The sequence below is a fragment of the Fomitiporia mediterranea genome (assembly GCF_000271605.1).
Source record: "Fomitiporia mediterranea MF3/22 unplaced genomic scaffold FOMMEscaffold_18, whole genome shotgun sequence".
Taxonomy (NCBI): Eukaryota; Fungi; Basidiomycota; class Agaricomycetes; order Hymenochaetales; family Hymenochaetaceae; genus Fomitiporia; species Fomitiporia mediterranea.
This window is the reverse complement of record NW_006760403.1, coordinates 1,020,711-1,045,811: the sequence shown is the minus strand read 5'-3', so window position 1 is coordinate 1,045,811 and position 25,101 is coordinate 1,020,711. Positions and strand designations below refer to the sequence as shown.

At 46.8% G+C, this 25,101-nt stretch overlaps 7 protein-coding genes across 7 annotated transcripts; 6 read left to right on the top strand and 1 right to left on the bottom strand.

Moving 5' to 3' along the window:
• The first annotated feature begins 5 nt into the window (after positions 1-5).
• FOMMEDRAFT_24144 (uncharacterized protein) lies at positions 6-4,528 on the top strand. Its single transcript, XM_007271547.1, has 3 exons — positions 6-2,875; positions 3,054-3,849; positions 3,915-4,528. Exons 1-3 carry the CDS (start codon positions 1,980-1,982, stop codon positions 3,945-3,947), a joined length of 1,725 nt encoding a protein of 574 aa, XP_007271609.1. The 5' UTR covers positions 6-1,979; the 3' UTR covers positions 3,948-4,528.
• Positions 4,529-6,815: 2,287 nt separating this feature from the next.
• On the top strand, positions 6,816-8,860 carry FOMMEDRAFT_162498 (MFS general substrate transporter; the record flags this gene model as incomplete). Its single annotated transcript, XM_007271857.1, has 9 exons — positions 6,816-7,062; positions 7,123-7,224; positions 7,293-7,455; positions 7,526-7,595; positions 7,652-7,834; positions 7,892-8,088; positions 8,152-8,456; positions 8,516-8,577; positions 8,636-8,860. 9 exons carry the CDS (start codon positions 6,816-6,818, stop codon positions 8,858-8,860), a joined length of 1,554 nt encoding a protein of 517 aa, XP_007271919.1.
• Positions 8,861-9,640: 780 nt separating this feature from the next.
• Positions 9,641-11,839, top strand: FOMMEDRAFT_24139 (MFS general substrate transporter). The gene is made up of 9 exons (XM_007271546.1): positions 9,641-9,990; positions 10,052-10,153; positions 10,210-10,372; positions 10,441-10,510; positions 10,574-10,756; positions 10,822-11,018; positions 11,087-11,391; positions 11,453-11,514; positions 11,577-11,839. The coding sequence occupies exons 1-9, from the start codon at positions 9,735-9,737 to the stop codon at positions 11,799-11,801; spliced, it is 1,563 nt and encodes a 520-aa protein (XP_007271608.1). The 5' UTR covers positions 9,641-9,734; the 3' UTR covers positions 11,802-11,839.
• Positions 11,840-12,125: 286 nt separating this feature from the next.
• On the top strand, positions 12,126-19,084 carry FOMMEDRAFT_115003 (MFS general substrate transporter; the record flags this gene model as incomplete). The annotated part of the gene is made up of 10 exons (XM_007271856.1): positions 12,126-12,353; positions 12,405-12,573; positions 12,632-12,744; positions 12,796-12,844; positions 12,904-12,987; positions 13,039-13,332; positions 18,351-18,413; positions 18,466-18,687; positions 18,774-18,914; positions 18,963-19,084. The coding sequence occupies 10 exons, from the start codon at positions 12,126-12,128 to the stop codon at positions 19,082-19,084; spliced, it is 1,485 nt and encodes a 494-aa protein (XP_007271918.1).
• Positions 19,085-19,620: 536 nt separating this feature from the next.
• Positions 19,621-20,224, top strand: FOMMEDRAFT_162492 (uncharacterized protein; the record flags this gene model as incomplete). Its single annotated transcript, XM_007271855.1, has 3 exons — positions 19,621-19,845; positions 19,903-20,057; positions 20,125-20,224. 3 exons carry the CDS (start codon positions 19,621-19,623, stop codon positions 20,222-20,224), a joined length of 480 nt encoding a protein of 159 aa, XP_007271917.1.
• A 201-nt stretch (positions 20,225-20,425) lies between these two features.
• FOMMEDRAFT_162491 (MFS general substrate transporter) lies at positions 20,426-21,622 on the top strand (the record flags this gene model as incomplete). Its single annotated transcript, XM_007271854.1, has 5 exons — positions 20,426-20,480; positions 20,533-20,826; positions 20,894-20,983; positions 21,049-21,246; positions 21,312-21,622. The coding sequence occupies 5 exons, from the start codon at positions 20,426-20,428 to the stop codon at positions 21,620-21,622; spliced, it is 948 nt and encodes a 315-aa protein (XP_007271916.1).
• A 202-nt stretch (positions 21,623-21,824) lies between these two features.
• Positions 21,825-24,607, bottom strand: FOMMEDRAFT_97582 (AMP deaminase; the record flags this gene model as incomplete). The annotated part of the gene is made up of 12 exons (XM_007271594.1): positions 21,825-21,989; positions 22,049-22,189; positions 22,264-22,299; positions 22,374-22,654; positions 22,705-22,766; positions 22,819-23,005; positions 23,061-23,241; positions 23,293-23,327; positions 23,384-23,624; positions 23,673-23,781; positions 23,893-24,091; positions 24,160-24,607. 12 exons carry the CDS (start codon positions 24,605-24,607, stop codon positions 21,825-21,827), a joined length of 2,085 nt encoding a protein of 694 aa, XP_007271656.1.
• Between the last annotated feature and the right edge of the window lie 494 nt (positions 24,608-25,101).

Below are 25,101 nucleotides of genomic sequence, written 5' to 3'. Positions count from 1 at the left end.
TAGGGACCTATTGAACTGAGAGTGACAGCATGAGTAAGGCAAGCATATGTGTAGTCCACGCAGGTCATGATTTGCGCCGCCTTAGTACCTAACTTTGGACTGTGTCCCTTCGAAGTTCGAGGCTCTAGACTTTCGCATGATGTGAGAGTGACGTCCGCGAGCTTCCTCGTTTCGTCTCGGAGACTTCCTGTCGTCTAGAGTTCTTGGTTTCCCTGGACGTAGCTGTCGGGTTGCTCGGATGCGTACAAATCGGAGTAAAGTCCATCTAAAGCTGGTAGAGTTTTCTAGGCTAGGAAATTGATCCGATTATAGATAAATACAGAGATCTTGTAATTCATGGATTCAGGAATGTTTTCTAGGCCAGAAACTTGTGCTAAGCTGTAGCGGAAGCTAAGCATAACAAAGGGAGTTTAAGGAGCGTTCGAGAAATTGGCTTCGATAAGATGACGACAGAAGAAAAAGACGTCATGAAGAAGGAATTTCTCCGGGATCCATATGCATCAATTGTGCTCTGCGAATTCGAGACATCGTTCCGAGACCTTGCAAGACCGTACGAAACGCATTCACACCTCGTACACTGTGGCGGGTAGTATTTAAAGTTTGTTAGAACCACTAATGTCGGGGCGACCCGAACTCCCATGGATGTCGGCGATTGCGATAGCGCCATAATGAATGCGCATGATGAGGCACCCGCCGGCAAATGTGTGATACGCTTGTATCACTGAAGGTAGGAACAAACGGACTAGTGCAGACGTACCTGGTGCTCGAGCGCGTCCGAGCACATGAAATGAAAAATGTAGACTCGAAACGAAGCGATGTAAATATCTTGCCGGCCCGACGGAAGTAATTAACGGGTGCTGAGCTTGATACGGAGAATGATAATAACCGGGAGAGAGATAAAACGGTGGCGTGCTGCGTTTTGCTTTGAGGATTCCGTTACCGTAAGAGATGCAAAGCTCGTAGTAATGGTGAGAGCTGTGCAAGAGCAGGTCAGGTCAGGTGCAGCAACGTAGCATTCTTGTGGCATGCAGGGACAGAAGCAGAGGGGACTCCGATAGGCAAGTGGTCATTTGCGAGAATGACGTCGGACGAAGAAAAGGGGAGACGTGGCCAGATATAGGTGCTCCTTGTTTTGCCTAGTCTAGTGCTGGTGATGGTAGTCCTCTTGCTAAGATCTGCCCGTGCCGAAGATAGATGAGTTCATATTTTGAATTGCTGGCTGCTAGAGTGGGTGTGTTCCGGGCATCTGGACGACGGCACACGGACAGCGCCAGCAGACAGCCGCAGATTTCCGAGAGAGCGTGAACTAGAGCCTAGAGAGAAATAAGACTGCCGGGGAGAGGAAGGAGCCGTTGCCCTGAGCCAAGAAGGACGAGGGATACAGCAGCGGGAAAAGTCGATCCACTGCAGACGAAAGAGGAGTAAGGAGCGCGCGAGTGCAGGCAGCAGTTATGGGAAATCCAATTGGCTGCACCGAAAATTAGGCGACGGGTGCTTCTCACCGCTTAACGCCCGTCGAGCTCGTCGAGGAGTGCAGGTGTGTGCTGTGCGCCGTCGCCGCTGCCGTCGTTGTCGACGGCCAGTCTGCGAGAAAGGGAGTACTGTGAGTAAGCTTTCTGCTGACGTAATCTATTATTGTTGAGCCGATCGACGGTCCCCGTGCCCACTGCACTCGTCCTCTGTCCTCCCAACACCCTGCACGCTACCCCGACACCTTCGACGACACTCCCTTCTTCGTCTCTCACCACTACTTCCAGCACAAAAGGCGCATTTGTCCTATCGAGGGACAGCCGCGACCACCTTACGGACATCGTTAACGATCGGCAAAGTTTGCAGAAGCACGTCTGTGGAGTCTCCGTGTGAGTCCTATCCCCGCCCTGTCTTACTCTCTCTATCTCAACTCTCTTTCTCCTCCCTGCCTCCTCGTCGTCCTCGCCCGTCGCCGTCCCCGCCATTGACGCTGCGCCTGACGATGGATAATGCTCCAGCTGATGGGCAACACCTCCTCGTCCCAGTCTAACCGCGGTTCGGCGACGCATTCATCCAGCTCTAACCAAGACTCACCGTCCCGCACCTCCTCTCGTCGCTCCCGCTCCCAGCATTATTCCGCCACGCCAGCATCCACGGACCGTCGCTCGCCCACTCGTGCGTCCGACGCACAGGGCCAACCTGCCGAAGCACCCCAAAATCAGCAAAAACGACTCCCGCACCGTTCCCTACGTACCAAGAAAAAATCCCTAGAGTTGCCCGACCTGGCGCTCGCAATCTCCTCGCCACCTGGTGCCCAGGCGGGCAATGGGGCGGCGACGGGGCCCACCGGACCTTATCGCCGTCCACAGGCTTCTTCGCCCATAGCGATCCCCACAAGACCCGGTTCGGGCGTCGGACCCGGGGCTCCATCTAGAGCGAACCAGGAGTCTCGTCTTAGATCGATCCCGTCAGCTGCCACCAATGCAGCAGTCCAAAATATGCCGCCTATGGCGGAGGTAATTGTGCAAGCTGAAGCTGCTCCGCGCGGCCGTGGGAACCCTCACATTAGAGGGGCTCCTCTGCAGTACACCTCCACGCACTCCTTTACGGGCACTGGCCGCGGACAGACGCTGCCGAGCTTTGTGCTACGCTCCCATCCTCACGGTGGTTTCGTACCCGAGGATGTAAAAAGCTCCATTCCTCTCGCCATTCGTACGGCGGGAGAGGGGGCCGAAGCTGAGGAGGAGACTGAGCGCGAGAAAGCAGAGTACATTGCGCCTCGTCGGTCGACAGAGGAGAAGCAGCCCGCTCAAGTGTGTATTGTATGGCGAGGAGGTGGAAAGAGCGTATTTCTTATGCGTGCGGGAGATAATAACTGGAAAGGGCGTCAACCCATGGAATATGAGTACGTACCCGTTTATATTAAGGTTCCTCCGCTCCCGTACTTCCTCTTAACCCTCTCCGCGTCTTTCCCCTCTTCTTCCCATCCCTTTCCCTTTCTCTCCCTTGCTCTTGCTGAATCAATACGCTGACATGTCTGTTGCTCTCTGCTCCCCGCGTTCCCCACTTTCCGCTCCATTCAGCGAGAGCTCGAAGCAGTGGACGACGTGGGTCTCGCTCACCCCCGGTACTCACCACATACGCTTCCTCGTCGATGGTGTCTCCACCATTGCCGATGACTTGCCGACTGCCGTCGACGACAATGGTTCTCTCGCCAACTACGTCGCCGTTCCTATTTCCGGGCAGACTCCGCCTTCTGCAACGCTGCATCCGACGCCGCGAGAGCAAATTCCGCCCGCCAGCTCTGGTAACGGCGCAAGCTTCTTTGCCGATGCTGAAAATCCTGCCGGGCAAGAAGATGCCGCATGGACGGACAGGGTTCCCTGGCAGCTTGAGTGTGCTGCAGAGGAAGAGGAACAGTGGCTTTCTCACTCTCACACGCATTCACATGGCGCACAGGGTCAACCCCCTCCACCTCAGCACCCTCAAGCGCCATCCCTTCCTCGTCACCTTGAGAAGCTGATCTTGAACCAGAAGCCACCTAGCTCGCGCACCTCATCCAAGACTGGCGGGAGCAGCGCGGCTTTGTTCGGTGCTAGCGGTACTCTTCCTGTCACTACCGCTAGCGGAACAAACCTCAGTGCGTCAACAAGCAGACGCGTCCATGCCCCGATTGGCGCTGCTAGTGGAGCTACTCCTGCCCGCGAGCCTTATACGAAACTGGACGATGCTCCTCCAGGCGTCCTTGCTGGTACTGGCAATGCCGATGATGGGAGTGTGCTCCCTGTCCCTTCACATGTTGTACTGCACCACCTCGGCACGAGTGCGATCCGTAACGGGGTGCTCGCAGTTGCGGACACGGTTCGATACAAGAAGAAAGTGGGTACTTTGCACATCTTTTCCGTTCAACTACTCATCATTAATATGCATTGCTGCCGCAACAGTATATCACGACGATCTACTACAAGCCTACATGACTTAGACGTGCAACATCACTCGTCTTGACTTCATCTTGTTGGCTCTCTTGGACTTTTTGTTCACGATACACGGTGTCACGGATCGCATCCGTATAACACGACTGTTACACCCTCCAGTTCCTCATTGCCTTACCTTTCGCTACTGACAGCTTCTCCTTCCGCCTATTTGCCTATTCATCCTTCCTCCACTGTTGTTTCTTCTCTTCAACCTGTCACTGCTGGAGACTGTTCACTCCGCATTCACCCCCTGTTTTACCTGTTTATGCATAGACGCGCTTCAAAAGCTGGAGGTTTGGATCTGTCCCTTTTGACTTCTTCCTTGGTCTCTCTCCACTCTGTCCTTCTGGAGGAGTTCATGTTTTTTTCTTTTGTAGTCTGCCTGACCTCTTGTATCCCTTTCCTCTTTCTCTCTCTCTCTGTTGCCATTCTGTCTGGCTTCACTCACGCCCTTGTAGACTCAACCGCCTTCGTGGGACTCTTACCTTTCTCTCTTCCTCCATTGGACTGACTTTGTTTTTCTGATCACGGTCATGGTCTCTCATATCCTCTCTCCTGTTTACCCAGCCCATCGCAACCCAAGATGCAACAACCCCAACAAAAAAATTGGAAAAAGAGGGTCGATGTCCAATAATTGCATGTGTAATATTAGCACACTTATGTTCAGAATGAAAGAAGTAACTGTTAAACGGACCTCTCCCTCTTGTGACAGTTCTTTCTAATTTTTCTTTGAGTTCCCTTGATAAAATGCACACAGGATCTTCTTGCAATTTAATTTACTATACCTCTCTCGAAGACGGGTAAGTGCTGCCCACATTCTGGCCAATTGCTTGTCTGATAGATTTAGACTCGGGGCGCGCGGAATTACATATTACACACGTGCACGTACATTATGAGTGTCTTCCGGACTTTTTTTAGTCGAAGTTTGAGGGGAGACGGCAATCCCATTATCAGAGTTCAGAGGGATTGATCATTTACTATATTTCAATTATAGTAGCCTAGTTGACTGGGTGAGCGACTGCGCGCTCCGGCGGCCTTCCTTCTGTCAGCACACAGTGTCTAGACGGAGATCGTCTTGCTGATGATGATGCTATCTATATACCCCAAGCAAAACAAATCGGTGTTACCTACCCTCGAATTCAATATACTATTCAGAATTTCAGATGGGCCAATGGACCAATGAGGTGAGCATAGAGGTTTTGCTTCCGCCCACGATGCTGAGTGCATGCTGTCATGTATATCATAGATTCATATGCGTATCAATGTGCACTAGTAAATCAGTACTAGCTGTAGCCAAGTTCCAGAACGCTGGCGAGTGATAGATAGTAAATATTGAACGCGTGGGAGGTGGGGGTGCGTGTGTTGATGCGATGGTGGAATGAGACTGACAGATGGACGATCCGAGCTATTGTATTAAAAATATGTGTATATGGGCATGTATATGTTTATGATTCATGTTCTGAGCGACAAGTTATCAAATGGGTGGAGTCGGAGGGCGGGTTCGTTGACTTCTTAGTGAGCTTTGCTGAACTTGGAAAGGAAGTATACAAGCCGAAAGCCGTTACCCCCTTCGGTTCCCGCCGATTCTCATACTTCATGACATACCATACATCAATACATCAGCAAAGAAGGGGCGGGGGGGTCTGTCATCGTCATATCATCCAAGCTCCAGGAGTTACAAGAATGCCGACTCAATCAGAGCATTGCAGGCGGGAATCAGAAGGGTAAGACAGGTGTTATTGAATGCTTCATTGTCTGTCGACCAAGTGGAACCTTTCAATCGATGAGTTGCATAGGTGGAGACGCTCTGGGAAAGATGTTTACCAAGTAGTAATCTACAGCTCGGGTCATTATACATAGAAACGTACCAGTCGGGAGGGGAACGGTTTCTTGCGTGATTTGCATACACGAGTGTATCTACCCTGTAGGACTCAGACGGAGAAGAAGGCATGGAACGTGCGTTCAAATGCATGTAAAGTCTGTCTCCATGGATAGAAACAACTCGCAGAGCGTGTAATCCAGTATCGATCGATCGAATTCAATCCGCAGGAAGAAGGAGAGGCGGAATGACGCACGCCGAGAAGTCGGAGCACGTCTGGGAAAAGTGAGTAAAGCTACGTTTCATGTGTATATAGACTCGGAGTCGCAAAGTTCCATGATCGCACTGAATAACGATCGGGAATATGGCGAGCAAGATGGTGCAATCGACGTATTGAGGGGTGCCGGGTGCTGGGAATGACAAGAGGAAGAGAAGGTGTTCGACCTTGATCAGGACAGGTGTCGTGATCAATATACTGCAAGGAAGATATGTGGTGATCGTGGATCCAGATTCCAGAATCTCCAAATATCACGTCATCGCTGCATAACTACGTAAGAACAATTTCCTTGCCCTCGGGAATTTGAAGACTAACACTCTCTATGGTGACGTAGTATTTATCCCAGCAAAGTTTCTGCTAGATTTCTAGGAGCTGCTTTCTAATGCTTCAAAGTTTAGACTGTTCAGAGCGGGGACAACTCTGCACCGAGTCGCCACCGAGACTCGAGTCATTCCGTTGGAAACTTGAATTGTCAGAAATATCAAACTAACAACAGCTGTCTCGACACTCTGTCTATTACGTCTGATTTTACTCGTCTCATCTTCCTTTACGCATGATTTTGGGCGCGTTTTCGACATTACCAGTCCAGAAGTCGCTGACTGATCGGAAGTCCGGAACGAATTGATAGGGTCGTATGGAAATTTGTACACGAATACTTATATCCCTGGCTCTATGCATATAGTCGAGTCATAAAGCGGGCCTTCAGGCTTCCCGCCAGTGAGTCAATCGCACTTTTTCTCCTACCACATCATTATAGGGGTAGACTAAGGTCGACATGCAAAACATCAGCAATGGCAAACTTGCGCCCTTGCTTACTGCCGAACCATCCAGTCCCACGTCAACTGGCACAATAGACGAAGAGCAACCGCTGAGTGCAGGGTCAAGTACTGCTACACTGGCGGACGAAACGTTGCCTCTTCAGAGAAAAGTAGAGAAACCGTTTCCATGGAGTGTAGTTATTTCCCTGTACATCTTGACCTGCATGGCTCCGCTTGCATTTGAGTTGATCTTTCCTTTCGTCAGTGAGTAGTTGTATACGCCTATAGCCATCTTACCTTACTTATCCCCTGTATCCTTTCCAGATCAAATGATCTTGGAGAATGGAATTACCACAGATCCAGAGCGCGTTGGGTTCTATTCTGGGTTCATCGAATCGATCTTTGCTCTTACGAGCTTCATTTCTAGTATGTTCTACTGAAAGAAATCAAAACTCCGTTACTGATTCATACTTATATATATTAACATCGTTTAGTTATGCCGTGCACATACCTCGCTGATCACCTAGGCAGAAAGCCTGTCATTCTCATCGGCACTCTGGGTCTTGCAATTTCTGTCGGTCTTTTTGGAATGGCTAAGTCATATTGGCTCATGATCTTGACGCGGATAATTGGTGGCACACTTGGAGGGACAAACTCGTCAGTGGTGTTTTGATTACTGTACACTTTAATTATGCATATACTAAGTTGAGTACTTACTTTACTGTAGAACGACGAAGGTAATGCTCACAGAAGCGATCGAAAAGTCTCAGCAAGGTCTTGCGTTTTCGGGGCTTGTTGTCAGTACACTTGGACTTGTTTCGCCCTCCAGCTCTCTGAAACCTTAACTATTTAGATCGCATACAGGATGGGTCAGATTATCGGACAGCCTATGGGTGGGTTGCTCGCCCACCCTGAAAGAAATTTCACGCTGTTTGATACACCGTTCTGGAGAAAATACCCATTTGCGTTTCCGTGTTTCATTGCTTCTACATTTGCAATCGTCGCGGTCGCCTACGGGTACCTTGTTATGGAAGAGGTCAATCTCATATTGTACTCATCTATTTTCTAACGCGTTTACATTTTGCGGCCCTAGACTCTTCCTTCGCTTCGGAGGAAGAAGAGACGATCCACTTACGGTTCCACTACTCTGCCTGACACTGTAGGCACTATTACGTTTGAGCATACGAAAAGAGCACGTCCTTCAGTGTGGTCTGTGCTGACACCGCAAGTCGTTGGAGCATTAATTAGCTGTTCCTGCTTCGCTTTCTCTTCCGAACTAATCTTTGCCCTGTCAGTTCTACCCTCATTCATTTAACGTATACATTTTGATCGAATTTTGAATTATTAATACAGGTATCCGCTTTTTGCATTCACTCCCATAAGTTCCGGTGGACTGGGATTCAGTGAGGCGCAAATCGGCGCTCAGCTAGGTTTCCGCTCCATCACCAATATTCTCGTGATCTTATTCTACGCTCCGCTCGAGCGCCGAATCGGTACAACAAGGACACATCAGCTCACAATGACCTTCTGGCCCATATCCCTCGCCTTCTACCCTCTGTTGAATGTATTAGCACATCATGGCTGGGAGGGCACATGGGGACTCCAAGTAGTTCTCGGAATCTTCTTCACAACCTGGAGCTTTGCGTCACTTTCGTGGAGTGAGTTCTGTCACTAAAAGAGTTTGTCGTCCTTCTGTTCTAATAGTCATGATCCTAAGCTTCGGGCGCCATTGTTATCAATAATTCTGTACCCTTTGCTGAAGCACTATCGGTCTTGAATGTAAGTAATGTCTTAGCTACTATCCTTCACACTGCTATTGACAAGGCAATCCAATTAGGGAGCCGGAACGATGGCAACAACCCTTCCTCTGGCGTTTGCACCGGCATTCGTAACAACCATGTTTGCGTTCTCCATTAAGCACGAGGCTATCCTTCACGGAAATCTGATATACGTCATCCTGTTGCCAATCGGTCTCGTTGGTGCGGTTCACTCTCTGACCTTGAAGGAGGTTACACATGATTGGCGTGAAGACATCAAGGACCATGAGGGAGACGAAAACTGACCAAAAGATTACCACGGGCGAACGGTAAAACCATCCGAAGGAGAGACCTGGATAAAAGCAACTTTGCATCATATCATAACTTATTGTATGCACCGGGAAATCGGATTTGGACACTTCAATCTTCGACTCTGGTTTCTAGATTTCTGTGCAGTGTATATAACTTTGTACAGTTTCACCAAAAAAGCGTGCCAATATTTATACACTTTTTATTACTTCAATGGAATTCGTGCAGTATGCAACCGTTAAAGGCAAAACTCTGATATTCTCTTTTTTTAAATTTCGGGGAAATGTACTATATCTAGTAAATGTGATTCTATTTGATTGTATTCGCTAGACTTGAAATTAATGACGGTGGGATCAAACGATGCATCTCTGGACTGGACTGGACAAGCTTGAGTTTATTACAACGCTAAAGAGGTAATTATAGTCCATTTCACAAACTTAGACATCATTAGAAGTGGCAAATCTAGTTTTATTAAATAGTGGCCTTAGCAAGAAAGGCATGTCAAGCTGGTATGGTGTGGTATGAGTGTAAATTGATATCGAGTGTATATCAACGATTTGTGGCCCTGATAATAAATCGTAAATATTTGCAGAACGGATTGGAATTGTGGTGGTAACTGACTCTCTTTTTATTTATTGCTATATTAAGAAGCTACTATATGAGGAATGTCCTATAAAAGTAGATATTTGCATCAATTTTCGGAACTAAAAAAGGCTCGGTATTTGATCGAAAGTCGCACTTTTCAAATTAAATTTGCGTCCACAGGTACTTTGTGTGTTTCAACCATGCCGCTGAGGTTCAAATGCAGGGGAGTGAATCGCACCTGCTTTCCCTCCAAAGCAAGTCGAACATTCAGAGAGCAGGAGCGGTATGTCAAGTAGTAACGGTGCCGAGGATGAGCGTACGGCACTGCTCGCCCCTGTCTCGTCGGGTTCTATGTTAAATGACGCAGTGGACGAGGAACAGCAGGTGAACACGGGTGCTGCATCTACCTCAACAAAGGGAGAATCAGCTTCGAATGTAGGAGGAAATTGCGAGAAACCCTTCCCTTGGAGCGTTGTCGTCTCTCTCTACATCTTGACCTGTATAACGCCACTTGCATTCGAATTGATATTCCCGTTCGTCAGTGAGTATAATTGTCTGCTTGAACATCGTTCCTTCCCCTCCTGATCTCTAATCAATAACAGATCAAATGATTTTGGATAATGGGATTACTACAGACCCGAAGCAAGTCGGGTTCTATTCAGGCTTCATTGAATCGATCTTCGCTCTTACAAGCTTTCTTTCCAGTGCGTTGTAATGGCGAGTACAGTCTGAGTTGCTATTCATCATTTCCTTGCTTCAGTTATGCCATGCACGTACTTGGCCGATCACTTAGGTAGGAAGCCTGTCATTCTTGCTGGAACATTTGGTTTGGCGGTTTCTCTAAGTCTGTTTGGAATGGCTAAGACATATTGGCTCATGATCTTGACTCGGATGATCGGTGGTTCACTTGGAGGAACAAATGCGTTAGTCGATTTTTTATGCTTATATTCCTTTCAGACCATAAACTCCTTTTGATACATTCTTTTAACAGGGCAATGAAGGTAATGCTCACAGAGGTAGTCGACAAGTCCCAGCAAGCACTTGCATTTTCAGGACAAACTGTCGGTTCTCTTAATATTGTTTCATCCTTAAGACTCCTTCTGACTCGTTGGTCGACGTTATAGATTGCTTATAGGCTGGGTCAAATTTTCGGTCAGCCGATGGGTGGACTGCTCGCCTACCCCGCAAGTAATTTTGAGCTGTTTGATACACCTTTTTGGCGTAAATATCCCTTCTCGTTTCCTTGCTTCGCCGCTTCTGCAATTGCGGTCTTTGCAGTTGTATACGGGTATCTCGTCATCGAAGAGGTGATTTTACACGACTATATTGGGTCAACACGGTATCCAACGTATTGCTTACTTTGCCATTTTAGACTCTTCCTTCGCTACGGAAGAAGAAAAAACCACCCACCTACGGTACTGTCTCTTCTCCCGCTAGCACAGATCCTGTTACAGTCGGGCATGCAAAAAGAGTACGACCATCAATGCAGTCCGTACTGACCCCTCCTGTCGTCGGAGCATTAATAAGCAGTGCCATCCTCGCGTTCTCATCCGAAATGCTGTTTGCTATGTAAGTTCTATCTTTAGCCACTTGGAACATACGGTACATTCTGAACGTTTCGTGCAATTTCGAAACAGGTATCCCCTTTACGCATTTACACCCATCGAAGATGGTGGACTTGGTCTCAGTGAGGCAGAAATTGGAGCCCAGCTTGGTTTCCGTTCCATCGTCATTATCATTTGCGTTCTAATCTATGCACCGCTTGAGCGCAAAATTGGTTCGATGCGGTCGCACCAGTTTGCAATGGCTTTCTGGTCTCTAGCTGTTCCTTTCTACCCCATTCTGAATGCATTAGCGCGTAAAGGCTGGAAGGACACATGGACGTTTCAGTTCCTTCTTCTCCTCTTCTTTATGGCCTGGGGTATCGCATCCCTTACATGGAGTGAGTACAAGAATCCTAAAGGATATGTTTTCCTTTCTGTTCTAATGGTCGAAATTCCTAGCCTCGGCGACTATCGTTATCAATAATTCGGTACCCTCCGTTGAGGCACTTTCCGTAGTGCATGTCAGTTTCTCAATTGTTATTCCTCATATGACGATAATACTAACCTGTGGTGAATTTATCAGAGCGTCGGCCAGATGGCATTCACTCTTCCTTTGGCAATTGCACCAGCATTCATTACTTCAGTATTCGCATTTTCTATCGAGCACGAGGAAATATTACACGGGAACCTCGTGTATGTTATCCAGCTAGTGATTGGTCTTGGCGGTGCGCTCCATTCCCTTACTTTGAAAGAGGCTACGCACGATTGGCGAGAGGATGTTAAAGAACATATTGAAGGGGAAAACTAACAAAAACTACTCACAGTGGACGATAAAATCAACCTCGACAGACACGAAACCGGCACGAATGCATGGTTTCATGATTATTCACTTTAATAGACGTAGCTATAGACAATAGAATTCCGATTTAGACATCTTATGTTCTCCTTCCTGGGCGCGCAACATTCAACTGATTTCGCGGAACAAAGTAATGCCGTTAATATTCCTGGGGTCCGAAGTAGACCGAAAACCATTGCAGTACTTTGAGATAATCAACGTTACGTATTGGCGCCTCACGAACTGTATATATGCAGGTCGAGTCATAAGAATATTTCTACATCCATAACCACCACCATGCCCGAACTTTTGACAGAATTCGAGCAGGCTATTCATACGCCCTTACCCCCTTCAGTTTCATCCCTCAACATCAGTGAAGTGGAAGTGTCACCAGCTGAGGATGAGTTTGAACTGCAGGACCTCAGCCTGATCGAGTTTAGGACTACCTCATCTATCGAGAGTCTTCCGCAACGAAATGTTTCGGAGCTCGCTCCCACGGATGGAGGATACAAGGCCTGGTCATTCGTAATTACTGTGTCGATGCATTTCTGCTGAGCCGATTGCTTATTTACTTAGTTAGCGGCGTCATTCGTGGTTGAGGCCGTAGTATGGGCCTTCCCTACTTCCTTCGGTGTATTGCTCAGTGCATACCTGCATGATGCCAAACTCGCATCGCAATCAAAAGCATCAGAGATTCTTCCCCTGGTAGGAACGTTTTCTTCTGGTATTATGTATTGTTCAGGTAGTGTGTCGCTTTACATAAACCGTGCCTTATATTGAGTAACATTCTTGCTTTTTAATAGGCACATTCATTTATCCCTTCTTACATCGCTACCCGAAGCAACGGCGCACTTGCGTTTACGCTGGTCTACTGTTATGCTTTGCCAGCCTGTTTGGTGCTAGCTATGCAACGAAGGCAAGCTAGAATGGGAGCATCAAACTATCCAGATTCTTTGACATACTATAGGTCCGAGATCTGTTGATACTACAAGGTCTGCTCTATGCAATTGGAGGGTGTAAGCGCTATTTAGCACGATGTACCCCTTCTAGTAATTGATACTGATTAGTGAGAAAGCCCTACTCTACGCTCCATGTATTTCGTACATGTCAGAATGGTTTGTACGGAAACGCGGACTTGCTAATGGAATTATGTTTGCCGGTATGCATTGTGTCTACTTTATACATGTAATCTTTATTGAGAAGCATTCAGGGACCGCAGTTGGAGGTTTATTCCTGCCACTAATCATGCCACTCCTAGTGAATTCATATGGACCATCGAAAACTTTAAGGATTCTCTCCGTTGCTGTACTTGTATTGATCCTACCTGGAACTCCGTTCCTTCGACCACGACTCCCGGAGACCCGTGTATACGGCCCTGGATCTCGTTCAGAAGCCGGGGATGAGGGATTCCGGAAATGGATGCTGAACCCTTCATTTATGCTGTGTGTGCTTGCCAACATGTTGCAAGGCTTCGCATATTTCCTTCCTATCCTCTGGCTCCCAAGTGAGTTCACTCCTGCTGATTTTATGGTTACTAGTTGACCACACTACGTCTCGTTCTCTAGCTTTCGCATCCGAACTCCGTCTAAGTGATACTCAATCATCCCTAACAGTAGCATTGTTGAATGGCAAGCACTCCGGGATTCCTTGCCCGATCTCCCTCCTAACAATCGCTGACTACTTCCATGTAGGTGCTTCCGTTTTGAGCCGTGTTGGGATGGGTTTACTTGCGGACAGTGTCAGCCCATGGATTCTAGCTATGTTCACAACGTTCTTCACTTCCTTTGCGACATTCATTCTCTGGGGTATTCTATCGCGTAATTTTGCTGGGGTACTTGCCTTTGGAATTGCGTATGGAGCCTTGGCTGGAGGCTGATCGAGTCTATTTACAGGATTCATCCGACCGATCGCAAGTAAGTTCTATGATAACATATCGTTATCAACATTACGCTTACGAATTTCATACTCATTCGATCCCATGCTACCTTTTCCAGAGGACAACCCCGCTCTTTCGACGACGCTTTTCGGCATTTTCCTGTTGACGCGTGGTATAGGGAACATATTGTCCACGCCGATCTCAACTGCTCTCTCGGATATAAGTGCTATGTCCGCTGCCACGGGTGAAGGAATAGGCAGCTCGTCGCGTCTACGGGAGCACCCTAGCTTCGGCTTTGATGTAGCAGATGGCCGTTATGCTAGGATGATTATATATGTTGGATCCTGTTTTGCTGGAGCCGGGATGATTGCACTTTTTGGTCTGGGATTGGATGTTTATGGAAAACGTGCGCGTGCGAGAATGAGATAGAAGACGCACGTTGCACGATGCAGATGAGAAGATAGAAAGGAATGGATCACTGACCAATTTGTCTTGTCTAATCTCACGTGTCTAGTATGTATCTCGGATGTTTTTTGGAAATAACTTATAGGGACTGATTATATTGCTACTACATGTATATACATCGTTCATTGGACATACAATTGCAGTAGGTTGATGTACTGACTGGCACAAAACTTGTGCGGCAACAGAAGTGAGCATTATTAATCTACAGCAATGTCGTTAATATTTCCGAGTCCGATGTAGACCGGAAGTAATAATAGCATTTCTGATGATTAGTATTACGTGTTTCAACTGTATATATGCGGGTTGATTTATATACTATAATATCCGTTCGTCTTTTACTACCACTATGTTGGAACGCACGACAGAACTCGAGCAGGCTATCCATACACCCTTACCGCCTTCAGTCTCATCCCTCAACTCCAGCGAAGTGGAAGTAGCCCCAGGTCAGGAAGGGTATGAATTACAGGACCTCAATCTGATCGAGTTTCGGACGACTACGTTTATCGAGAATCTTCCACAACGAAATGTTTCGGAGCTTGCTCCCACGGATGGAGGATACAAGGCATGGTCATTCGTAATAACCTTCGCTTCATAGCATCTGCATTGGATTGTTTATTTTGTTTGGTTAGCGGCATCGTTCGTCGTTCAGGCGGTACTACTAGCCGCGGTAGTATGGGCCTTCCCTACCTCGTTCGGTGTATTACTCAGTGCATACCTGCGTGATGTCAAATTCGCATCACAATCAAAAGCATCTGACATTCTTCCTCTGATAGGAATGTTTTCTTCGGGATTCATGTATTGTTCAGGTAGTTTATCGCTTTGCATAATCCATAAAAGTTGAATAACATTACAACCTTTCAAGGCACATTTATTTATCCCTTCCTGCATCGCTACCCAAGACAACGGCGCACCTGCGTCTATGTTGGCCTTCTGTTGTGTTTTGCCAGCCTATTTGGCGCTAGTTATGTAACGAAGGCAAGCTAAAATGGAAGTCTGAAATTACACAAGTTCATTGAAGTAGTATCTAGGTGCGAGATTTGCTGATATTACAAGGCTTGATTTATGCCATCGGAGGATGTGAGTGCAATTTACGAATAAAGATCATTTCCAGTTACCTGCGTTAACTCGGATGGAAAGCCCTGCTCTATGCTCCCTGCATGTCATACATTTCAGAATGGTTCGTGCGGAAACGTGGCCTTGCCAATGGAATTATGTCCGCTGGTACACTTCGTGTCTTCCTTATGTTTGTCGTGTCTTTATTAAAAGCATGCAGGGTCCGCAGTCGGAGGTTTCTTACTACCACTCATTACACCAATCTTGGTGAACTCGTATGGACCATCGAAGACACTAAGGATTCTCTCCATCGCCACAGTCATACTCATCTTGCCTTGGACACCTTTTCTTCGACCGCGACTTCCGGAAACCCGTGTTTACGCTCACGGATCTCGCTCAGAGGCTGAGAGTGATGGGATCTGGAAATGGATGCTGAATCCACTATTTATCCTATGCGTATTGGCAAACACTTTGCAGGGATTCGCGTATTTCCTTCCTATCCTCTGGCTTCCGAGTCAGTTTCCATCCTCCCTGACCTCATAGCTGCTAGCTAACCGAGCAACGTTTCGTTCAACTTCTAGCCTTCGCAAGCGAGCTTCGTCTAAGTGATACTCAATCATCGGTAGCGGTAGCATTATTGAGCGGCAAGCATTCTATTTACTGGTCCAGTCCCCGTCCTAACAGCCGCAAACTACATTCGATATGATACAGGTGTGTCTGTCTTGAGTCGCGTGGGACTGGGTATGCTAGCGGACAGATTCAGTCCATGGGATCTAGCCCTAGTAACAAGATTCCTCACCTCCTTTACGACATTTATTCTATGGGGCGTACTATCGAACAGTGTCGCTGGGGTACTTTCTTTCGGAATTGCATATGGGGCCTTGGCTGGTGGTTGGTCGAGTCTTTTTGCAGGTTTTATCCGTCCAGTTTCAGGTAAGTTCTAACAGCGCTATCAATGGCTTTTACTGATTCTGCAGAAATTGTATGATGCCATAGAGGGCAATCCTTCACTGTCTACGACTCTCATGGGCATCTTTTTCCTAACGCGTGGCATAGGTAACATTTTGTCCGCGCCAATCTCTACCGCTTTATCGGACGTAACCGCTTTGTCCGCTGGAATGGGGATAGCAGGCGATCCGTCACGTCTATCTGACCATCCAACCCTTGGCTTTGACGTTGCGGAAGGACGCTATGCTAAGATGATCATATATGTTGGAACATGTTTCGCCGGGACTGGCATCATTTCACTTTTTGGTCTAGGGTTGGATGTACATGGAAGACGAACACGAGCAAGGATGATGTAAAACGTGTAAGTTGCACGATGGAACTGGGACCAAACATATGTAGGTCGATACATGAAGCACAACTTTTCCTACGCGTATCTGACTATTCCCCGTCAGATTCACTAGTATGAAATTCTCCATACTCTGTGGCTCTCTTCTATGAATGTTGTATGGTGAACGACAGTTAAATATCCGGGGCGCTTGTATTAGCACAGGAACAAAACCAAGAAATACTAAACCCTGGTCATCCAAATGAGCATAAGGGATCAAATGAACAGACTGATCTGTAGATGTCATTGTCTGCTGAACCTAGAGGATATTAATTTTTGCAGTAGTAATCTCGGGTGAATGGAACATCTTATGTTTCTAATTGCTATTATTGCAATGAAATAGCTTGACGAAAGATTCATAACGTTCAACTAATTAATGTAGTTCAGAGTATAATACTGCTAATATTTCTCAGTCCGAAGTAGACTAAAAGCACCTAAGTAATTTGCAATGACATTACGTATTCAAACTGCATATATGCAGGTCAACCTCTGAAAGCATTTCTTCATCGATAACCATCACTATGTCCGAACTTTCGACAGAACTGGAGCAAGCTATCCATACACCTTTACCACCTTCAACTGCGTCACTCAATATCAGTGAGATTGGACTGTCCCCAGATGAAGAAGGGTATGAATTGCAGGAGCTCAGTCTGATCGACTTCCGGAGCACCTTGTCTATTGAGAGTATTCCACAACGGAACGTTTCGGAGCTTGCTCCTACGGATGGAGGATACATGGCTTGGTCATTTGTAACTACCGTAACACTGCATATGCACTTTCCCTATTACTGAACCTAATTAGTTAGCAGCATCGTTCGTTGTCGAGTCTGTAATATGGGCTTTCCCCACCTCGTTCGGTGTATTGCTCAGTGCATATCTGCGTGATGCCAAACTTGCATCACAGTCAAAGGCATCGGACATACTTCCTTTGATAGGAACATTTTCGTCAGGAATCATGTATTGTTCAGGTAGTTTTCGCTTTGCATAACAGTGAAAATTGAATAACATTCACCCCTTTCATAGACACATTCATTTATCCCTTCCTACATCGATACCCAAGACAGCGACGCACTTGTGTTTATGTTGGTCTTCTGGTATGCTTCGCTAGCTTATTTGGTGCTAGTTACGCAACGAAGGCAAGCAGAATGGAAGCTTAAATTTGCACGAGTTCTTTGACATAATACCTAGGTGCGAGATTTGCTGATATTACAAGGCCTGATTTACGCTATTGGAGGATGTGAGTGCAATTTACGAATAGATATTCTTTCTGCTCACCTACACTAACTTGGATAAAACAAGCCCTTCTCTATTCTTCCTGTATCTCATATATGTCGGAATGGTTCGTGCGGAAACGTGGTCTTACAAATGGAATTATGTCTGCTGGTGTGCTTCTTGATCTCTATGAATGTCAAATCTTTATTGAAGGCATGTAGGGACTGCAGTGGGAGGTTTATTCCTGCCACTTATCACACCGATATTGCTAAACTCGTATGGGCCGTCAAAGACACTAAGGGTTCTCTCCATCGCCGCACTTATACTCATCCTACCTGGTACACCATTTCTTCGACCGCGACTCCCTGAAAGCCGTGTGTACGGCCCCGGATCTCGTTCAGAATCTGAGAACGAAGGATTCCGAAAATGGATGCTGAATTCATCACTTATTCTGTGCTTGCTTGCTAACACGTTGCAAGGCTTCGCATATTTCCTTCCTGTCCTATGGCTTCCAAGTCAGTATTCCTTTCTACCCTAATGTTCACTGCTGACTAGTTGTGACTACATCACGCTTCGAGCCCTAGCTTTCGCATCCGAGCTGCGTCTAAGTGATACTCAATCATCAGTAGCAGTAGCATTATTAAATGGTAAGCTGACCATTTTCCTTGTCTAACGTAGAATCTAACTACTTGTGTGCAGGTGCATCTGTTCTAAGCCGTGTTGGGATGGGTACCCTAGCGGACAGTGTCAACCCATGGGTTATAGCTCTGATAACAACTTTTCTTACCTCCTTCGCGACGTTTGTTCTTTGGGGTATTTTATCGAGTAGCTTTGCTGGAGTACTTGCCTTTGGGATTACATATGGAGCTTTGGCTGGAGGCTGGTCGAGTCTCTTCACGGGGTTCATTCAGCCGATCGCAAGTAAGTTGTACCGTTTTTTGAGGGCGCTCCCAGCATTACGTACGGATTCCACACTGATTTTGCGATGGATTCCATGATAACTCTAGAGGAGAATCCAGCGCTGACCACGACTCTATTCGGCGTTTTTCTGCTGACACGTGGTATAGGGAATATCCTGTCCACGCCGATATCCACGGCTCTGTCGGACATAAGTGCTATGTCTGCAGCTACAGGAGAATCAGTAGGCAGTCCTTCGCATCTACCCGACCGCCCCACCTTTGGCTTTGACGTAGCAGACGGCCGTTATGCTAAGATGATTGTATATGTTGGGACATGTTTCGCTGGAGCAGGGGTTATTGCGGTTTTCGGCTTGGGAGTGGACGTCTACGGAAGACGAAGAAGTGCAAGAATGAGGTAAAACATGCATGTTTCACGATGTAGCCGAGTCAAAAATATGTAAATCAGAACGTTATTCGACTCTGACTACCCAACACAGGAGGCAGATTCGCATTCTGTAACACTGGGAATTTATTACAAAATCCAAAAGCTCTCACCTGATTGGCTGAAAATACATTCTGAAACAAATTTTCCAGACCTCAGAATTGGTTTTTGCCTCTGGTGCAATGTGCACATAAAAGAGTCTGAATAGGTCAGAGTCCAGACTGACCTTGATTGTTATTTGATTTGTTGATGATATTGCCTCGCTGTGCTTGAAAAGTACAAACGCTAGGACTGATCTCAGAGGAATGGCTGATTACTGTGATGAGACAGCTTGATGAAAAGAAAGGTGGCATACAAATACCTTTTGTGGCTAATCAGAACGGAAGTAATTTAATTATAGTATTTGTGATATTCTGTATTACGTCATATTACCGATTATATCATACAATATATGCAGATCGAATCATTCAATTTAATCATTTCTTCATCTTGGTCAATGACCACTTCTACCACATGTCCGAACGTTTGACAGAATTTAATCAGGCTGTCCAGACACCGTTACCGCCTTCAAGCGTATCATTCAATATCAGTGAAGTGGAAGTAAACCTAGATGAGGAAGGGTATGAATTGCAGGACCTCAGTCTGAACGAGTCCCGGACCACGTCTATCGAAAGTCTTCCACAACGAAATGTTTCTGAGCTTGCTCCCACGGGTGGAGGATACAAGGCCTGGTCATTCGTACTTACCATATCACCATGGAGCTGCTACGCCAATTACTTATTCTATTTTATTCAGCTAGCAGCATCGTTCGTCGTCCAGGCCGTAGTGTGGGCCTTCCCTACCTCGTTCGGTGTACTACTCAGTGCATACCTACGTGATGCCGAATTCGCATCACAATCAAATGCATCGGCCATACTTCCTTTGATTGGAACATTTTCTTCCGGGATTGTGTATTGCTCAGGTACCATGTTGCCTTACAGAAGCGTTTCCGCTGAATATCACCCTATGCTTTCTTAGGCACATTCATATATCCATTCCTGCATCGCTATCCGAAGCAGCGACGTACCTGTGTCTATGTTGGCCTTCTGTTGTGCTTTTCCAGCCTCTTTGGCGCTAGCTATGCGACTAAGGCAAGCTAGGTGGAAGCATAAAATAGACAACTTCCTTGACACAATATCTAGGTGCGAGACCTACTTATAACACAGGGTCTGCTCTATGCAATTGGCGGCTGTGAGTGCCCTTTACAAAGAAGTACCCTTCCTGATGACATGCGGTAACTCGACTAAAAGCCCTGCTCTGGACTTCATGCATCTCATACATGTCAGAATGGTTTGTTCGAAAACGTGGCCTTGCCAACGGAATTATGTTCGCTGGTACGCTTCGTGACTGATTTATGTATTTCACATCTCACAAGAAAATCCGAAGGGACCTCAATCGGGGGACTTGTACTTCCACTCGTCACGCCAGTCATGGTAAACTCGTATGGACCATCAAAGACACTAAGGATTCTCTCCATCGCCGCACTAATCCTCATCCTGCCCGGGACACCTTTTCTTCGACCGCGGCTCCCTGAGACCCGAGTGTATTCTCATGTGCCCCGTTCAGAGGCTGAGAATGATGGAATCCGTAAATGGATGCTGAATCCTTCATTTATTCTATGCGTATTGGCGAATACCTTACAGGGTTTCGCATATTTCCTTCCCATCCTCTGGCTCCCGAGTTAGTGTTCATTCTCCCTGACTTCATGATTTCTGGCTGATCGAGCAATATTTCGTTCAACTTCTAGCCTTCGCAAGCGAGCTTCGTCTAAGCGATACTCAATCATCGTTAGCGGTAGCACTGTTGAATGGCAAGCAGTCTGTGTTCCTCGTCCGAAGTCTATCCCAACAATCTTAAATTTTGTCTAATATGATATAGGCGCTTCTGTCTTGAGTCGTGTAGGGTTGGGAACGTTAGCGGACAGATTCAGTCCATGGGTTCTAGCTCTAATAACAACATTCCTCACCTCCTTCACAACATTTATTCTGTGGGGTGTACTTTCAAACAGTGTTACTGGTGTGCTTGCCTTTGGGGTTGCATATGGCGCCTTGGCTGGAGGTTGGTCAAGTCTCTTCACGGGATTCATCCGGCCAATTGCGAGTAAGTTCTAAGATCACCATCGATGAAGGTTGTTAACTTCGCACTGATCCTGTGATGATGTACAGAAGGCAACCCCACACTGTCAACGACGCTCATGGGCATCTTTTTCCTTACGCGTGGCATAGGTAACATCTTATCCGCACCGATATCGACAGCCTTGTCCGACATAAACGCTATTTCTGCTGCAATGGGAGTCGTAGGCAACCCAGCGCATCTACCCGATCATCCTAGCCTTGGCTTTGATGTTGCAGACGGCCGTTATGCCAAAATGATCGTGTATGTCGGGACATGTTTCGCTGGATCCGGGATTATTGCGCTCGTCGGCTTGGGATTGGATGTCTATGAAAGACGAACACGCGAGAGAATAACTGAATAAGGTAGAAGATACACTTCTTCGTCTGGGACCGGTTGTCTATAGAAGACGACAATGTGAAAGAACAACTCAATAGGGTACAAGATGCAAATTGTACAATGTAGCGAAGTCAAGTATATACAGATCTATACACAGAATACAGCATTCTTCTATACACCACTATCTACAATTCATTCATGAGTACGTAACGTGTGTCAGTATCGGGCTATGCGCGACCACTCATCGCCTTCGCCGCGATATTATCGCTCGTTGGATGCACGGGAGCGGCAGTCGCAGCAGGCGGATTGATGTACTGACTAGCACGAATGATCTCTAACTCTTCTAAGAGTGTATTGTGACGGAACGCTAAACGAATATCTGGGACGTTCGTCTATGCATCGGTACTAACTTCAGTCCATCTGACATGTAGATGAGAAGGTCTGAACTAACCTTGTTTATATCGTTGCCTGCTGCACCCGGAAGGTACCACTTTTGTCCCAGCCAGTGGCGCTTCACTTCCATCTCGAAGCCACTCTGGATGACTGAGTTACGAGCAAGTTCAGCCAGTGAAGACTGAGGGAATTTGTAGATCTGAAGTATAGAAACAGAAGATATCAGGTGTCCGTACATGCGTACATGCAGCAAGAACTCGCAAGTAGACGTACATGCGCTGCAACACTGTATTCCTCCAACAGTGGCTCCTATAACACAAACTCAGTAAATCAGAACAACGCGACAAACGATAATAATCAAAGCATCATCGTGAAATTATTACCTTTGTGAAATGGAACTGCAGCGGATCATCCGTACTCAAGCTGACATTCAGCCCAACCTTGAAGAAGTCCGGGAATGGATTCCTCTCATACGTAAGGAACAATGAATTGTTGCTCAACGGGCTCATCGCGATACCAATTTGCTTCAGGTAGAAAAGGTATTGCAAAGCGGGTACCTTGCGGAGGAGGATTCCGTGTGAGATGGAGTGGGACGTGAGGAAAGCTGAAGTGAGGTGGTCTGGGTCGCCTGCTTCTCCACAGTGTGGTCGGAGGACGAAGGTATCTGAGTAGATGTTAGACGATGAAGGTATGGTCTTGAGGGGAAAAGCTTACTGAATCCGCGAGAACGCCTCCAGCTGTTGAGGCTTGTCATATTCGCATATAGGTAGTAAATCCTATTGAACTCTTCTTAGCTTGAGCGGGAAAGTGAACTTATGCCCAACTCACCAGTATGAATACGGAGGTGACTGATCTGTATCCCAGACGCGAGGGAAAGGGAACTTGCGATGGATGCGTCGTTCCGGCTTAGATTCGTCATCCACACTATCAAAGCCAATAACCCTCTGGAGGAAGATGTGTAGCTCGGGATGGGTCCGTGGATCCTTTGTCACTTCAAAAAGAGGCTCAAATATATCTGTCGGAGTACTATCACTCTCTATTAAGATTACAAGTTTAGGTGAAACACTCACTTCGAATAACGCCCTCGAAATTATTCACAGATCCGTTCTGCTTGAAGAGATTGTACAGGCGCGGAATCTGCACCAGCCAACGAACGTTGTGCGAGTAAAGTTTGTTCTGTATAACCCACTTCGCAAGCTTATCCCATTCATTGACGTTACGGCCGTAAATGCTGATTCGCCATTCACAATTCTACACAAATATTGAGCAACCGAGTTATCTGTGATGACCGAGAATACTCACTTGATACTTGCTTTGCTCGAGATCCGTCATGACCTCTGCAGAGAAAACAATGTCGATATTTAACGCAGATGGGAGTTTGACGACAGCTAACCTTTAGTCAATTCAGCCAGGTATCTTCCTTCAATAAAGTTATCTGTCTTGAGGAAAATCTCTCGCAAACGAGACTCTCCGATCGGATTATACTTCAGATTGAACTTGTCAAACCGATGGAATGAGTCTTGGTGCGCGTGCATATCCAGCGTATCGATTGACAAATCATATGCGGACAGATGTAGAGACTCGAACACTTGAGCTAGTGTGAGCTTCTTGCCGTCTCGAATGATCACCTCGTCCTGGTACTGCGTCAGCATTCACAAGATAAGAAAGTATTTTGAGCTGACATTCGGAGACCGCTTCATTTTTGATTTAATGAATCGCAGAAGATGCTTCTGATTCATGCTGCTCGAGTGATGCACGTGCGTGTCGACTTTACGGACATTATAGAAGTCGCTACAGCACTGTCAGCTTTGGTATGCGCATAGAGGGGAACTAGACAAACCGATGCGGAACTTTCTAATGATGAGCATAATCAGCGAACCATAGCCTTTTTGTATGCGTTACTGGTAGCTCACCTTCATGTCGGCAGTTTCTTGATACTCATTAAGGAGACTGTACATTGACCACTTGCTAGCTAGATACTTCAGACGGCGAAAAGCGAAACTTTTCGTCGGCCCGTCAGAAATAACGCTTAGTACGAAGTCTAAATCCATGTAATATTCTTTGATCGATGGAACCTCAAATATCGGCTTTTTGTTATCGGCTATATCAAGAACGACATCGTCAAACTCAGTAAAACTAGTCGTGTATCGTGTGTCAATTTCTGCTTACCATGTACGTCCTCATAAATTTGGTATACACCCTTGTCATCAAGTTCAAATCCACGACTATCTCCAGACGGGAATTTGCACTTTGTGAAGTCGAACTCTTCATCGGCGTACTCTAAAGAGTCCGGTACAGCTGGCTTTTTGTTCTTCCAATGCCAATGAGGAGGCGGTGGCTTCGGGTAGATTTTCCAAGGTTTGAATTCCTGCTTGCGTATTTTTCGATCAGCGAATTTTGAATCGGGACGGACACCGGCGACGTCTTGAAGGTCCTCTTCGAGACCCGTAAAGACTTCGTCGTGATCGCGCGGATTGTCGCCGAGCCTCTGTCGTGACAGTCGCATGTACTTATCACGAAGATCGAGGCATTTTTGGAGAGACTGGTATAGACTCTGTAGCTCGTGAGTGAGCGTTGTGTCTGCAAAAAAATTAGTCCACCCATAATCCAGGATCATAAGAGATAAGGAAACGACTGACATCCGGCTGAAACGGTGGTACTCTCTACCTTCGACTCACTTTCATCATCAGGTGTAAGATGCAGCGTTCCGAGATCGTTGACGAGGTGGTTAGCTTGACCGGGTTGTATGCGCGGAGACACTCGAGGAGAGATGCGTTCGTTGATAGGCGAGAGCTGAAGCGCGATCGGCTTGGGTAGTTCGTTCATCGAGTGTCGTCGTTGAACGAACAACTTCTCCTCGATCTGCAACATCGCAGCAAAGACAAGAGGCGTTGGTAACTTGGTAAGAGGCGTTTGGTAAATGAGTGACACGTACGTGCTGAAGCGTCTTCTCTTCGTTGTACGGAAAGTAACTCTGCTTCGCCTCGTTCATTGGCTGGTCACTTTCCGAGGAACCCGGCGGAGTAAAGAATTCGTGTTCGCCATCCTGTTGCGCGTTAGATCCGCCAGGGTCTTCCATATCGTCATGAACACTCGCCATGGTCGTCCAAA

Coding starts and splice junctions, on each gene's coding strand:
- FOMMEDRAFT_24144 (XM_007271547.1), top strand. CDS start 1,980: ATGCTCCAGCTGATGGGCAACACCTCCTCGTCCCAGTCTAACCGCGGT. Junction 2,876..3,053: donor CGTCAACCCATGGAATATGA/GTACGTACCCGT, acceptor CGCTCCATTCAG/CGAGAGCTCGAAGCAGTGGA. Junction 3,850..3,914: donor CGGTTCGATACAAGAAGAAA/GTGGGTACTTTG, acceptor CTGCCGCAACAG/TATATCACGACGATCTACTA.
- FOMMEDRAFT_24139 (XM_007271546.1), top strand. CDS start 9,735: ATGTCAAGTAGTAACGGTGCCGAGGATGAGCGTACGGCACTGCTCGCC. Junction 11,019..11,086: donor TCCGAAATGCTGTTTGCTAT/GTAAGTTCTATC, acceptor ATTTCGAAACAG/GTATCCCCTTTACGCATTTA. Junction 11,515..11,576: donor AGGCACTTTCCGTAGTGCAT/GTCAGTTTCTCA, acceptor TGAATTTATCAG/AGCGTCGGCCAGATGGCATT.